Genomic DNA, 16,616 nt, shown 5'->3' with positions numbered 1-16,616 from the left:
CAAACAATGTTCAATGCTGCTGACAGAGCATGCAACATGAAAGCTAACCATTGGCAAAACACACTCACTGGTGGTCAGATTCAATGAAATGGTGACAAAAGCCTTATTGAAATGGGTTCATAGGTCAACAGTTGAAACCAAGAGGGGAAAAGAGTTGAATAAAGCTGATTCCCGAGGTCAGCTTTTGATGTTGAAAATCAAAAACCCTCAGCCAGTTCTCAGGACTGAGCCAATTCAGAGAAGCAGAGTTTAACAACTGAAGGGACTCTTAAGGCCTCTTGATGAAGGACAGTGAAAATTCACTGCAAGAATACTCAGGCTGTATCATATGTTGCTTTCTCAAAGACCTGTAGCTATTCCCCAGATATCAGTCCTCAGAGAAAAAGACACACATCCATATTACCTGAGGGACTTTGAAGTTTGGAGCCTGAACTAACACTAATATCTGGTCCACGGAATAAAGCCATAAGTTTTTACTTTGGGTTTTTTTGTTTTGTTTGTTTTGTTTTGTTTTTTGAGGCAGAGTCTCACTCTATCACCCAGGTTGGAGTGCAGTGGTGTGATCTCGGCTCACTGCAACCTCCGCCTCATGGATAAGGTGGTTCTCATGCCTCAGCCTCACAAATAGCTGGAATTATAGGTGCATGCCACCACACCCGCATATTTTTTTGCATTTTTAGTAGAGGCGGGGTTTCATCATGTTGGCCAGGCTGATCTTGAACTCCTGACCTCAAGTGATCCGACCACCTAGGCCTCCCAAAGTGCTGAGATTGCAGGTGTAAGCCACCATGCCCAGCCATTTTCAGGTTTTTGTTTGTTTCTTTTTAGAGACAAGATCTTGCTTGGTTACCCAGGCTGGAATGCAATGACAGGATCATAGCTTACTGTAAACTCGAATTTCTGGGCTAAAGCAATCCTCCTGCCTGAGTCTTCTGGGTAGCTGTAACTATAGGCACACACTACCACAAACAGCTAATTTTTTTTCCCTTCATACAGACAGATACTTGCTATATTGCCTAGGCTATTCTGAAACTCTTGGCCTCAAGTGGCCTTCCCACTTTGGCCTCCTAAATTATGTCAATTACGGGTATGAGCCACTTCAACAAGACTGGAGTATGAGTTTTTGAAGGTCAGATAATACATAGAGCTTTGGCTTATGTCCAACCAAAAGGGGATCTAATGGGTTTATCATAGTTACCTCTTCCTGAAAGTGTAATCAAAATCAAAAGGTTCAACCACTGGCAGGACTCTCACATTGCTTCCTGACCTGTATGCCAAGGGACATTATCGTAAGCAAGACCAAGGGGAGGCTTCTGAAACTCTACTCTCCCGGCAATAACATGAATAAAACATAATAACTCATTCTCTAGGAAACAGAATTGGTCACTGCCACAACAAAAAACTCAAAAGTTACAGGGGGTGGTGGTCCATTTTATATCTTTATTCAGTTAACCTAACTGGCCCCTGTCAAAAGCAGATGGATTACAGGATGAATGCACATTAGCATAAACCTTAAGTCACACTTGCACATTTGCTCTAGGATGTGATATCTCACTGAGCAGAATGCGGTTTCCAACACTTTGTACATGGCTTTTGATTTGGCGAGTGCTTAATCTGCACCCATCGTGGGGGAAAATCAAAACAATTTGCTTTGGTGTGGTAAAAACAAGAACACTGCTTCACTGTTTTATGTCAGGGCTATGTCACTTCTACTTTCAGTTTAATTGACATTTTGCAAAACATCATGTTAATTCAACATATTAATAATATTACATAAATTGGTACCCATAAACAGGAAGTGGCAAGTTCCTTAAGTATAGTAAAATACTGTAACGTTGAACAGAAGTAAAATACTGGAAGAAGAGAGAGAAACCTCAGCAGATTCAAAGACCTATAACATAGATGAGGTTTTCAGGGGTCCAATGCTTTTAGTTCTTTTGTCAAAACATCCTTTTTAAAGTAAATGTCATGTTGCCCTCTCTATATATCCTATCACTGAAAGGGAAACACAGTGTTTTGGGGGCCTACTGGGGTTTTGGAGTCAACATATTCCACATTTGAGGATATTTCTCCGACTTACTCAAGGAGTTTGCAAAGGCTACTTGTCTCAAGTGGAACCCAGAACAAAAAAGGAGTCTACAGCAGATATAGGGTCTGACCCAAGCTGATAGTGCCAGATGATGCAGCAGAATTCAAAGCTGCTACAGGCATGCATAGCAGACAGTATAGGAATCTCTGCATGTCTCTCACAAGCCCATAGGAGAGGGGAGAGCTAACTCCTAGGGAACCAGTGCAAGACCATTCCTTCTCCAGCAGAGGAGTACCTTCTGTCTGCAAAACAAAACAGCAAGTGCAGAAAGATTAATACAAGCATAAAGCCCCTCTAAGCATAAGCGTTTCTAAGTATGGCCCTGTGCAACTGTGAAAGTCAAATGCCCACAAAGCCAGCCATGATTGGAGGTCATAATCAAATCTGAGTGGCACGAGGGATGGGCGGTATTGTACACAAACACATGTGCTTACTCAGATTATCTTATCTTGACTGTCTTCTCTTCTCTTGGTCAGCATCTTGTTTGATCCAGATCACCCTTCCATTTGGGACTTGAACGGATCACCATTCTGTGGGCATGAGACCTGACTCTCATAACCACCACCAAGGAACTGGAGCCTGATGGAAGGCAGAACAGCAGAGATGCTAGTTCTGCCTCAGGTACACCCCTGGCAATGGGAAATCAAAGATGGAAGACAGCTGAGCAGATTCATTCTCCCTCCTCTCTCTCCCACAGACTAATGCTGACTGTAGCTCACCCTTGCAGCCCTTCTGGAAAAGTACTAGGAGCCAAGCACATGCATCTGATAACCACCATGCTGTCTCTCTCACCTCATTGTGAAGTGGTCATCAGCAGAGTCATATCATACATCACAACACATGATTTCACATCCACTCTTAACTCAATTTCCACATGTCCCAGCCGTTGCTGCCCTGGGCTTACCTTCCAAATAAATGTCATCACTTTAATATCAGACATTGGCTCTAGTTCTAACTTAGAAGGCTGTGAAGTTCATGAGATGTATAATTAATATCTTTGCATGCTTCTGTCAGTTTATAATATGGCAATTTAAATGTTTATTTAGAAAGGGTATTAAAATATTATATAAAATTATATTTATATATATATATACTATATTTATATATATATATATACTATATATAGTAAGGTAGTTGGTAACTAACAGCTTTTTAATGAAATGCCATTTTGTTTATAGAGTAACCATCTAGAAATATCCAAATACAAATATATTACTCACAATTGAAAAATTATATGCAAATATACAAAAATCTTTTATATTTATATGCTTTTTAAAATGTATCACAGTAGGTACCATCTGATTGATGTTCCAACTTATCTGACCATCACACATCTAATATGTCTTCCTCAGGGCTACATTACAGTGATATTTCTCCTACAATTGTATAATAGCCACACTTTTGCTCTGAGAAATGCTTCTTCTTAGATAATTCTGTAATCTCAAGTTGAAAACCAGAAAAGAAAAATTCATGCTACCTTAGATTTTGTGATGAAGATTTATTTTCACTGATTTACCACTCCCATATAGTTTATTCCTTTATTCACCAATTTATTTGTTCATCAAAATATTTTTGAATACCTATTCTATGTGGTGTCTTTTAGGTCCTGGGAGCCAACAGTAAGCAAGATCTGTATGATCTCTGCTTTTACGGTGCTTACATTGTACCAGGAAAGATATACGATAAGCAAACAAATAACCAGATCAGATGTAGAGATGATTTATCCCAAGGTTTAGGTAACGCTGTTAAAATTTCATAACCCCAAGAATTGATACAGTCTATAGAATTTACTTGTTTAATGATGTTATATGATTTCTTCCTATAATAGAACTTGCTGTTACTGAGTATATCAACACACTTTCTCTCATTGCATTATTTGCAATAAGATTATAATAAAACAAATGTTTAAGACATTCTCTATCATTAATACATAGATTTCATAGATGCCATTTTAACATTTGCAAAAGGTTTAATTCAAATGATTTTTTATAATTTCTACACTATTTTTATATGAAGTATTTTTAAGATAGGAAAGAGTCAAGTTTTTCTGTGTGTGTGAAGTTTAAACGGAATTTCAAGTATTGAAGACAGAGGAGATAATTGGCAATTCAGTGGCTCTGAGGTTCTTTAGAAAAAAAAAATAACCTAAAATGCTTGACATCAGATCTCAACTTCAAAAAAGGTTTTCTTTAACTCAAAAACTAGAAGAAATGACTTTTTTAACTGTATGTTGAGACTTATGACAACACCGAAAAGGTCATCATTGTGTTTCTTTCTTCATTCCTATTATAGAAATGACTTTTTCCTCAATGGTTCACATATTGTATTAAATCTAATATTCCTCAGTACTGTTTATGGTAGACATATACAAAATGTGTTCTAAATATATTTGTCACCCTTCAGTATTATTCTGCCCATCTTTATCTAACAACATGTTGCCTTTAAACTAAACATAAAATTAGAATTCATGATGGAATGAAAACTACTCCAAAGATAAAACCTCATTATTGATTTAGAATTGAGTGTCCTTAATATTAAAAAAATTAGATCTTTATGCACACTGTGGTACGTATGGGTGGTACAAACCACAGTGGAAAAGAGCAATGATTTTCTGAGATAATGTGTCAGTTCTTAACAATTATAAAGACAATAAATTTTCAAATGAAATATGATAAAGTGAAATACATATGGCTTCATGGTTTTGAGGAATTTCCAACTATATTTTCTATAATTTGGTGGCTTGTGAAAATATGATTAAGATTATGTTACTGTCAATGCCTTTTAAGTGTTTCATATACACATACAAACACATATATAGATACTTTTTTGGACTAGCTTTAGGTAAAAGACTTCTATGTAAGCTTTCAGAAATTACTCAAACACATACACTACTAAAAATCCAGTAGAAAGTATAAAATGTTCCAGACACTATCAGTTTTTCTCCTAGAAGACACACACAATGTCCACTTGTGAATCTAGATAGTTGGTAGTTTCAGTTCTTTTACTCCACACCTAATATGACATAAAATCAGAAGAAAGTTGTGTTTTAACTTCTTGCTTCTCCAAATTAGGATGAATGAGTTGAATGAAAGATATATATATCCAAAAGTCTTGCCAATCATGAGAACTGGTTCATTCTCCAGCTTCTTAGGACTCCAAATTGAAATAATTAGGAATAGAAAGGAAATGACCCACAACAAGAGGAAGGAGATCACAGTTTGCAAAGCTTTTGTGTGGACCTTGGTGCTGAGATCTTGAGATCCTTTGCCATGGAGCTGCATCCTCTTGAGATGTTTACACAGAGAACAGATTAGCATTAGAAGAGATATCAGGGACAGAGTAAAGGGTATGAAGCTCCATAGAGTAGTCACAGTCATATATGAAAGGTGTATTACATTCCTCAATTTGATCTTCCCAGTCATGTTTCCTTCATATTCTTCCGTCCACATACTCTCATCCATGTTTACCACAAGAAGATGACAAACCAAAAATAACAAAGGCCCCAAAAGTATCACTAGAATGACACTGTTAAGTCTCCTTTTCAGGTGAAGAAAAATAAGGTTGGAGAAACTGGCAATCTTGAGCAAATAAAATATGCTGAGGCTAGTAGAAAGCCACATGCTGAAATGGTTGGTTACTACCCAGGCATTATAAGAAGCAATTCTTAATTCTACACTATAAAAAACTGGATTCAACACAGTTAAATACCAGTTTAGTAATAAAGCCCAGAGCAAACCAACTCTGGAGACTGCTAGAGCAGTGAGAATTTGGTCAGCTGAGGAGATCTTTTTTTTCTTGACCCAGTCAATGAAATTTACCAGTGCTATGAAGCCATTGGCAAAATTTCCAAGAACAAATAAAATCAATATTAGAAATGAAAAAAGAAAGAGTAGAAAAGTTATCATGTCTGAACAGAAAAAAGAAAGAAAATTCAAGCCTAATATCACCGGTTGTGATTTCTTTAATAGCCTGACCTTAAATGTTGTGTGCACCTGATTTCTGAACCTGCAGTAACATTCTTTTTACTTTTAAATACTGTGACCAATGTCAAATAAGAAAGCAGCAGCTAATGCTAATGGATGAGTTTGTTTTTGTCTTTATGGAAAACATTCTTATTTTCAAAATAGCTTAAATTAACTCCTTCATTCAGTGTCCATTCTGGTGATGGGCTTGAATTATTCATAATGAAGTTGAAGTCAAACCTAAATGTTCATTTGCCAGCATGCAAATAAAGACATATTCTCTTTCAATGTTTTGCAATGTTTTCCTTGTTTAACCTATACATAATTTGTGTTCAGCAATTTCAGTTGTTAGATAGGTAAATTTTACCACCCAGTCCATAGTTCATACAGTAAATGTCTAAATTCTTTAAGATAACTTGGTTGTAACTAGGATCATCACCATAATTGCTTTACTATTTACGCTAGATTTAAACAGACAGAATCCAAACTTATAAATCAAAATCATCTTTTTCTAGGAACCAGAAGACCAATACACCTTAAAATCTGGTTGCTGCTAACCAATACTTTTGTACGAATTTATTGTTACTATGCTCATAAATAAATACACACATGTTAAAATTCACTTTGGGTGGCTAGAAAAATATTAAATATTAGGAAAAGTTATAAATTGTAACTCAAACCTTTTGGAAGGCCAAAAGTTTTCATTGGAACAGGCTGAAGGTAGCCACCTCATTTATATTAGCATAAGAAAGAAAGAGAAACAATAAAAGGCTTTCCCAGTTTAAGTCTGTTTATCCCACATTCCTTTTCTCTACTCTTAACTATTTACTCATGTAAATTTGGTGCTGGATGGTCCTCTCAGGGGGAAATCAAAGGGGAACTACTGGTTAATAGTGTTTAGGTCCCAAATCTAAAGGTTTTATCATTTGTAAAACCACTCTTTTAACCATGTTAATTATCCACAAGTGTGTTAACTAGAAACCTCTGTTGTAATATTTAATATTTTGCCAGCCACCCCAAGTGAATTTTAACACACACACACATACACAGATAGAGAGAGAGAGAGAGAGAGAGAGAGATAAAGACAGAGAGAGAAAGAGAGAGAAAGACAGAGAGAGAGAGAAAGAGAGAGAGAGAGAGAGAGAGATCCACTCTCACACCCCTAAGGGATAGAAGGAATTATTTTCTTATGCTTTCCAAAGTGGGATATGGGTTTCCTGGAGGGCATCCACATAAAACTAGTCCTATTTTCCACTGAGGGTTTTAGAACCCCACCAAAAAAAAAAAAAAGTATCAAACATCAAATATCTCTCTCATGCTTAAGAATTTGGTAAACTTCCTCTCAAGTCTAATTAATGTTTAAGTATTTATTATTTAATTAAATTGTTCAACAATTTTGTACATATTCCTGACTACCACACCCTTTGACATAATAATCTTGCAGTATCCTCCCACCACAAGCAGAGTGATTACCTATACCCTGGACTCATGGCTCACTCATAAACTTTCTCTGATGAACAGAAAATTAGGAGACTTCACACAGATATTAGAGATGGCTTCCACATTGGAGCTTCCTGCTCTTTTCCACTGACCATGAGATTATCACCTGGCTAGTATACTGTTCCCAGAATGAGAATGAAAAACTCATGAAGTCAGTTTGCCTTTGCCTGATCCAGCCTGGATTGGCCAAACTCTAGATGCAGAACTTGGCCCATCTCAAGTCACCAGAGCCATCCACCAAACTCAGCTTAGAAAAACTGAATACAAAGATATACGAGATAAAAATATCTAATGTAGTTTTGTAGGGATTTCTTTAGTAGAAAAATCTAACTGACATAGGTACTATGCTAAAGCAAGAGTGTGGGGAAATATGTTCGCCCATGTTTTGTCAGGAATTCAGGATGTATTATGATAATTAATTCATCTTTAGTTGATATATATTTGGGGGTTTTCTTTTTTAAACAGTTATGAATAATTCCAGTATGACCATTTTTTCACATATTATTTGATTCATTACCTTGGGATATATATCTAGGAAGAGAATTAGAGGTTCATCAAATATGACTTTCAAATTCTCTTCACAGACATCGAAAATTTTGAATATAACTTCACTGAATTTTCTTTTCTATACCTTTATTTAGAGTCTATATATAGCTATTTCTATATATCTTATTAATTATATATTTAACCCAATAAGACACCATCATTTTATACAGTCAAAATTTATTTAGCACTATATATATATATATATATATATATATATATATACCACTTCTATTATTTTTTATTCCTTCATGCATGTTCAGCTTTATATTTTTAGTAATTTTCCTTTTATCTAAAAAATATTCTTTTGAATTTCTATTTATTAAAGTCTGCTATGGTTTCGAAGCACACAGAAGACATGATTGCCTTAAATTTTAGCCTCGATTTTGTCTGTTATAAATCAGATTGTCATTTAGACCTTTATTCCTTTATTCATAATCTTTTTCCTGTACCTGCTTTGTAGATTTTCTATTGGTCTTTGATATCTTGTGACATATGTATCTTAATTGGTTTTAGTTATCTTGTTGGAGGTTTAATGGCTTTTAAAAATATATGGATGCTCAAAATAGACAAAGTTATCCTGAGCAAAAAGAACAAAACTGGAGGAATCATATTACCTGGCTTCAAATTATACTACAAAGCTATAGTAACCAAAACTGAATGGTACTGGCATAAAAAACAGAAACATAGAGCAGTGAAACAAAATAGAGACCCAACAAACAAATCCACACCTATAGTGAACTCATTTTTGACAAAGGTGCCAGGAATATACACTAGGGAAAGGACAGTCTGTTCACAAAATGGTGCTGGGAAAACAGGGTATCCACATGTAGAGAAAAGAAACTAGATGTCTATTTATCAACATATACAAAAATCAAATCAAGGAGGCCTCAATGATTCAGTGATGTTTGAGGAGTGGTGGTGTTTAGTGTTGATTTCTGAGAAAGAGCATTTCAAGAAGAAGGGATACAAGTATGAAGCCCCTGAGGCAATTCTTGGACTAGCATGGGATGAGCCAGGCATTTTAGAACAGACAGGTAAGCAAAATCAGATCACTCAAATGATTATAGGACTTTATGAGGCTTTTGGTCTTACTCTGAATGAGATGAGAAGTCACTGAAAAATCTGGAGCAGAAGAACCGCATGATCAAATTTGCATTTCAACAGGTTCTCTCTGGCTGCTACCTTGAGAATACATAGGGATACATGGAGAACTGGAAAAAATAATTAGGAGTTGATGGCAATTATCCTGGCAAGATAATGCAGTAGTTTAAACAAGTGTGGCAGAAGTGATGACAAGGGATTAGATTCTTTGTTTTTGAAGATAGAGTCTATAAAATTTGCTGAGATGAGATGTGAAAAGAGAGAAAGTATTGACTCCATGTTTTTTATCTAAGCATCTGAAAGTCTGAAGTGTTCATTAACAGAAAGAAAGATTGTAGGAAAAACAGATTTGGGGATGGAAAGGAAGATGAGTAATTTGGTTTGGACAAGTTAGTTCAAGTTCTTGTTAGACATTTAAATGAAGATGTCAAGTAGGCTATTTTAGAAAGGATTCTGGAGACCAGGGTTGGGTTCTGAGCTAAAGGATTAAATGTTGGCATCATCAGCATGCAGAAAGTAAGGCCATGACCAGATGAACTTACCTAAAAAGTAAGACTAAAAAGAGAAAGAAAAACATAAATTTAGACACTTATTTCACACCCTACACAAAAATTAACTCATAATTAATTGATCATAGAGCAAAAACTTAAGAACTATGAATACTGAGATACTGAGACACCAACTATACCAAATGCAAGAAACCAAAATGGGTTAATTAACCATTATTCTATCTATGTATTTCTTTACTTAGATCATTATGTCTATAATGATGATCACCTGCCTATCAATTTCTATATTGCCATTTTAAATGAAACTAAATTAAATACTGAGTCACTATCACTCTGAATAGGCAGAAACTCAACTGAAAACATTATTGATCCTCCCACCTTCTCTCTAGATTTTTGGTCATGTTATTTTTAAATATAACTGACATTTGAAGAAAAAAGGTTTACATAATTAGATATATGTAAACAGATGTACATAAATTATATATATGAACACATATGAATAATCAGCCTTATTTGTCTCTATTGAACCATTTGGCTACATTATCAGTAAGGAGACTACATAAGATCACCAGCAAAATCAGCATGATTGTTTAAAGATTGAAGATTTGAGACCTTGGACAGTGTGATATTTTCAGTTTAGAGACAAGAGGAAGAACTAACAAAGGAGACTGAGAAGTGGTGCCCAGTGGACAAGGATAAAATCAGGAGAGGGCAGCATCCAGGAATGCAAATGAACTATGGTCAATGCTGCTGATAGAGCATGCTACATGAAGACTAACCACTGGCAACACACACTCACCGGTGATCTTACGAATGTCAGGTTTAATGAAATGGTGACAACAGCCTTAGTGAAATGGTTTGATAGGCCAATAGTTGAAGAGGCTTCATACTTTGCTAAATAATTATAAACCAAGAGGGGGAAAAGAGTTGAATAAAGCTGATTCCTGAGGTCAGCTTTTGTTGTTGAAAATTAAATACCCTCAGTCAGTTCTATGGACTGAGCCAATTCAGAAAAGCAGAGTTCAATGCCTGAAGGGAATCTTAAGACTTTTTAATGAAAGAAATTGAAAATTCACTGCAAGAATTCTCAGGCTGTATCATATGTTGCTTTCTCAAAGACCTGTAGCTATTCCCCAGATATCAGTCCTCAGAGAAAAAGACACACATCCATAATATTTGAGACTTTTAAGTTTGGAGCCTGAAATAGTATTAATATCTGGGTACCCAAAAAGACACAGTGGTTCATGGGATAAAATAGGATGTTTTTACTTTACTTTTAGGTTGTTTTTGTTTTTTGTTTGTTTGTTTGAGTCAGAGTCTCGCTCTGTCACCCAGGCTGGAGTAGTTCAGTTATGTGATCTCTGCTCACTGCAACTTCCGCCTCCCGGGTACAGTGATTCTCATGCCTCAGCCTCCCGAGTAGCTGAAATTACAGATGCACAACACCACATCCGGCTAATTTTTGTATTTTTAATAGAGGCAGGTTTCACCATGTTGGCCAGGCTGATTTCAAACTCCTTACCTCAAGTGATCCGACCACCTTGGCCTCCCAAAGTTCTGGGATTACAGGCATGAGCCAGTGCACAGCCCTTTTTGGGGTTTTGTTTATTGTTTTTGTTTGTTTCTTTTTAAAGACAAGATCTTACTTAGCTGCTCAGGCTAAAGTGCAATGACACTGTCATAGCTCACTGCAAACTTGAATTCCTGTGCTAAAGCAATCCTCCTGCCTGAGCCTTCTGGGTAGCTGTAACTACAGGCACACACTACCACAAACAGCTAATTTGAGCCATCTCAACAGAACTGGAGTATGAGTTTTTGAAGGTCAGATGATACATAGAGCTTTGGCTCATGTCCACTCCAAAGGGGGATCTAATGGGTTTATCGTTATCTCTTCCTGAAAGTGATTGAAATCAAAAGGTTCAACCACTGGCAGGACTCTCACCCTGCTTCCTGGCCTGTATAACAAGGGACATTATTGTAAGCAGGACCAAGGGGAGGCTTCTGAAACTCTACTCTCCTGGCAATAACATGAATAAAACATAACTGTGTTCTCTAGGAAACAGAATTGGTCACTGTCACAACAAAAAATTCAAAAGTTACAGGGGATGGTGGTCCATTTTTTATCTTTATTCAGTTAACCTAACTGGCCCCTGTCAAAAGCAGATGGATTACAGGATGAATGCACATTAGCATAAACCTTAAGTCACACTTGCACATTTGCTCTAGGATGTGATATCTCACTGAGCAGAATGTGGTTTCTAGCACTTTGTACATGGCTTTTGATTTGTTGCTTTTTAATCTGCACCCATCGTGGGGGAAAATCAAAACAATTTGCTTTGGTGTGGTAAAAACAAGAACACTGCTTCATTGTTTTGTGTCAGGGCTATGTCACTTCTACTTTCAGTTTAATTGACATTTTGCAAAACATCATGTTAATTCAACATATTAATAATATTACATAAATTGGTACCCATAAGCAGGAAGTGGCAAGTTCCTTAAGTATAGTAAAACACTGTAACATTGAACAGAAGTAAAATACTGGAAGAAGAGAGAGAAACCTCAGCAGATTCAAAGACCTATAACATAGATGAGGTTTTCAGGGGTCCAATGCTTTTAGTTCTTTGGTCAAAACGTCCTTTTTAAAGTAAATGTCATGTTGCCCTCTATATATATCCTATCACTAAAAGGGAAACACAGTGTTTTGGGGACCTACGGGGGTTTTGGAGTCAACATATTCCACATTTGAGGATATTTCTCCGACTTACTCAAGGAGTTTGCAAAGGCTACTTGTCTCAAGTGGAACCCAGAACAAAAAAGGAGTCTACAGCAGATACAGGGTCTGACCCAAGCTGATAGTGCCAGATGATGCAGTAGAATTCAAAGCTGCTACAGGCATGCATAGCAGACAGTATAGGAATCTCTGCATGTCTCTCACAAGCCCATCCTTCTGTCTGAAAAACAAAACAGCAAGTGCAGAAGACTAATCCAAGCATAAAGCCCCTCTAGGCATAAGCACTTCTAAGCACAAGACCCTGTGCAACTGTGAAAGTCAAATGCCCACAAAGCCAGCTATGATTCAAGGGCATAAGCAAATCTGAGTGGCTCAAAGGGTGGGCGGTATTGCACACAAACATGTGCTTCCTCAGATTATTTTAACTGTCTTCTCTAATCTTGGTCAGCATCTTACTTGATGCACATCATCCTTCCATTTGGGACTCGAATGAACCAAACTGTGGGACTGAGCTCTGACTTTCATAACCACCACCAAGGGACTGGATGATGCAAAGTAAAACAGTAGAGATGGTAGTTCTGCCTCAGGTAAACCCTGGCCATTGGGAAATCAACGACAGAAGACTGCTGAGCAGATACATTCTCCCTCCCCTCTTTCTTCCATGGACTAATGCTGGCTCTGTTTCCCCTTGTAGCCCTTCTGGAAAAGTACTGGAAGCAAATGCATCTGATGACCACCATGCTGTCTCTCTCACCTCACTGTGAAGTGGTCATCAGCAGGGTCATATCACACATCACAACACATGGTTTCACATCCGCTCTTGCCTCAATTTCCACATGTCTCAGCCGTTGCTACCCTGGGCTTACCTTCCAAATAAATGTCATCACTTCAATATTAGACATTAGCTCTAGTTCTAGACTCCTAAGGCTATGATGTTCATTGGTTGTATAATTATTATTTATGCATTTTTCTGTGGATTTATAATATGGTAATTTAGATATGCATTTAGAAAGGGTATTAAAATATTATATAAAAATCACATTTTAATAAGGTAGTTGGTAACTAACTCAGTTTTTTAATGAAATGCCATTTTTGTTTACATAATAACCAGCTAGAAATATCACAATAGAATATATTACTCACAATTGAAAAATTATATGCAAATATATAAAAATCTTTTATATTTATATACTTTTAAAAATGTATCACAATAGGTACCATCTGATTGATGTTCCATCTTATCTTCACATCACACATCTAATATGGCTTCATCAGGGCTATATTACAGTGGTATTTCCCTTAGACAATCATAGAATAGCCACACTTTTACTCTGAGAAATGCTTCTTCTTAGATAATGCTGTAATCTTAGGTTAAAACTAGAAAAGAAAAATTCATGCTACTTTAGATTTTGTGATGAAGTTTCATTTTCATTGGTTTACCACTCCCATATAGTTAGTTGACTCCTATTCACCAATTTATTTGTTCATCAAAATATTTTTGAATATCTATTTTATGTGGTGTCTTTTAGGTCCTGGGAGCCAACAGTAAGCAAGATCTGTAGGATCTCTGCTTTTATGGTGCTTACATTGTACCAGAAAGATATACGACAAACAATGAAATAACTAAGTCAGATGTAGAGATGATTTATCCCAAGGTTTAGATAACATTGTAAAAATTTCATAACCCCAAGAATTTGTAATATAGTCTGTAGAATTTATTTGTTTAATGATGGTATACATTTTCTTCCTATAAAAGAACTTGCTAATACTGTTGTCAACACAATTTCTGTCATTGGATATTTGCAGCTGGATTATAATAAAACATATATTTAAGATGTTTTCTATCATTAATATATAGATTTCATAGATGCCATTTTAACATTTGCAAAAAAATTAAATCAAATAATTTTTATGATTTCTATACTATTTTTACATAGAGTATTTTTTTAAGGTAGGGAAGATTCAAGTTCTTTTATGTGAAGTTTAAAACTAATTTCAAGAATGGAAGACAGAGGAGATAATTGGAAATTCAGGGGCTCTGAGATGGTTTAGAAAAGAAACCCCTGAAATATTCAACATCAGATTTCAACTTCAAAAAAGGTTTTAACTCAGAAACTTTAATAAATGACTTTTCTAACTCTATGTTGAGACTTATGACAGCACTGAAGAGGTCATCATCGCATTTCTTCCTTCATCCCTGTTATAGAAATGACTTTTTTCTCAACTGCTCACATACTTGTGTTAAATTTAATATTCCTCAGTATTGTTTATGGTAGACAAATACAAAATGTATTCTAAATATATTTGTCACTCTTCAGTATTATTCTGTCCGTCTTTTTAAATAATAATTGTTGGCTTAAACGAAACATAAAATTAGACTTCATGATGGAATAAAAACTACCCCAAAGATAAAACCTTATTATTGACTTAGAATTGAGTGTCCTTATTATCAAAAAGATTACATGTTTAAGCACACTGAGGTACATATGTGTGGTACAAATTATAGTGGAAAAGAGCAATGATTTTCTGAGATAAGGTGTCACTTCTTAACAATTATGAAGATAATTTTTTTTCAAGTAAAACATGATGTGAAATGTATATGTGAAATACACATGGCTTCATGGTTTTGAGAAATTTCTTACTATATTTTTCATAATTTGGCAGCTTGTGAAAATATGATTAAGATTGTATTATTGTCAATGTCTTTTAAGTGTTTCATATACCCATACACACACATATATAGATGCTTTTTCTAGACTAACAATGTAAAAGACTTTTCTAGGTATGCTTTCAGAAATTACTCAAACACATACACTACAGAAAATCCAGTAGAAAGTATAAAATGTTCCAGAAACCATCAGTTTGTTTTCTCCCAGAAGACACACATGATGTCCTACTTGTGAATCTAGAGAGTTTAGAGTTTTAGGTCTTTCACTCAGCATCTAATCTGACATAAAATGAAAAGAAATATGTCTTTTAGCTTCTTGCTTCTCCAAATTAGGATGAATGAGTCAAATGAAAGATATATGTTTCCAACAACGTGGCAAACCATGACAACTGGTGCATTCTCCAGCCTCTTAGGACTCCAAAATGAAATGATTAGGAATAGAAAGAAAATGGCCCATAACAAGAGGAAGGAGATCACAGTTTGCAAAGCCTTTATGTGGACCTTGATGCTGGGATCTTGAGATCCTTTGCCATGGAGCTGCATCCTCTTGAGATGTTTACACAGAGAACAGATGAGCATCAGAAAAGATATCAGGGACAGAGCAAAGGGTATGAAGATACATAGGGTGGTTACAGTCATATATGAAAGATGTATTACATTCCTCAATTTGATCTTCCCAGTCATGTTTCCTTCATATTCTTCCGTCCACATACTCTCATCCATGTTTACCAAAAGAAGATGACAAACCAAAAATAACAAAGGCCCCAAAAGTATCACCAGAATGACACTGTTAAGTCTCCTTTTCAGGTGAAGAAAAATAAGGTTGGAGAAACTGGCAATCTTGAGCAAATAAAATATGCTGAGGCTAGTAGCAAGCCAGATGCTGAAATGGTTGGTTACTGCCCAGGCATTATAAGAAGCAATTCTTAATTCCACAGTATAAAAAGCTGGAATCAACACTTTTAAATACCAGTCCAGTGATAAAACCCAGAGCAAACCAACTCTAGAGACTGCCAGAGCAGTGAGAATTTTGTCAGCTGAGGAAATCTTTTTCTTCTTGACCCAGTCAACCAAATTTACCAGTGCTATAAAGCCATTGGCAAAATTTCCAAGAACAAATAAAATCAATATTAAAATTGAAAAAAGTATGGGTAGAAAAATTATCATGTCTGAACCAATAAAAAGAAAAAATGTAAGTTTAATATCACTGGTTGTGATTTCTTTAATACCCTGACCTTAAATTTTATGTGCACCTGATTTCTGAATGTGCAGTAACATTCTTTTTACTTTTAAATACTGTGACCAATGTCAAACAAGAAAGTACCAGCTTATGCTAATGGATGAGTTTGATGTCATCTTTATGGAAAACATTCTTATTTTCAAAACAGCTCAAATTAACTCATCCATTCAATGTCTGTTCTGATGATAGACTTGAATTATTCATAATGAAGTTGAAGTGAAACCTAAATGTTCATTTGCTGGCATGCAAATAAAGACATATTCTCTTTCA

At 35.8% G+C, this 16,616-nt stretch overlaps 2 protein-coding genes across 2 annotated transcripts; both read right to left on the bottom strand.

Annotated features, from left to right (window-relative positions):
- Positions 1-5,047: 5,047 nt before the first annotated feature.
- LOC105710139 (taste receptor type 2 member 50) lies at positions 5,048-6,045 on the bottom strand. The gene has a single exon (XM_012442420.3). It carries the CDS (start codon positions 5,992-5,994, stop codon positions 5,065-5,067), a length of 930 nt encoding a protein of 309 aa, XP_012297843.3. The 5' UTR covers positions 5,995-6,045; the 3' UTR covers positions 5,048-5,064.
- Positions 6,046-15,373: 9,328 nt separating this feature from the next.
- On the bottom strand, positions 15,374-16,273 carry LOC135275308 (taste receptor type 2 member 50-like). Its single transcript, XM_064376778.1, has one exon. It carries the CDS (start codon positions 16,271-16,273, stop codon positions 15,374-15,376), a length of 900 nt encoding a protein of 299 aa, XP_064232848.1.
- Between the last annotated feature and the right edge of the window lie 343 nt (positions 16,274-16,616).

Source organism: Aotus nancymaae, unplaced genomic scaffold, assembly GCF_030222135.1.
Source record: "Aotus nancymaae isolate 86718 unplaced genomic scaffold, 86718_ANA_hifiasm-v0.15.2.pri h1tg000016l, whole genome shotgun sequence".
NCBI lineage: Eukaryota > Metazoa > Chordata > Mammalia > Primates > Aotidae > Aotus > Aotus nancymaae.
Note: the sequence above shows the minus strand (reverse complement) of the source record. Positions and strands in the feature narration are given on the sequence as shown.

Bases quoted from the DNA above. Each gene is read 5' to 3' on its own strand.
- LOC105710139 (XM_012442420.3), bottom strand. From the start codon at position 5,994: ATGATAACTTTTCTACTCTTTCTTTTTTCATTTCTAATATTGATTTTA.
- LOC135275308 (XM_064376778.1), bottom strand. From the start codon at position 16,273: ATGATAATTTTTCTACCCATACTTTTTTCAATTTTAATATTGATTTTA.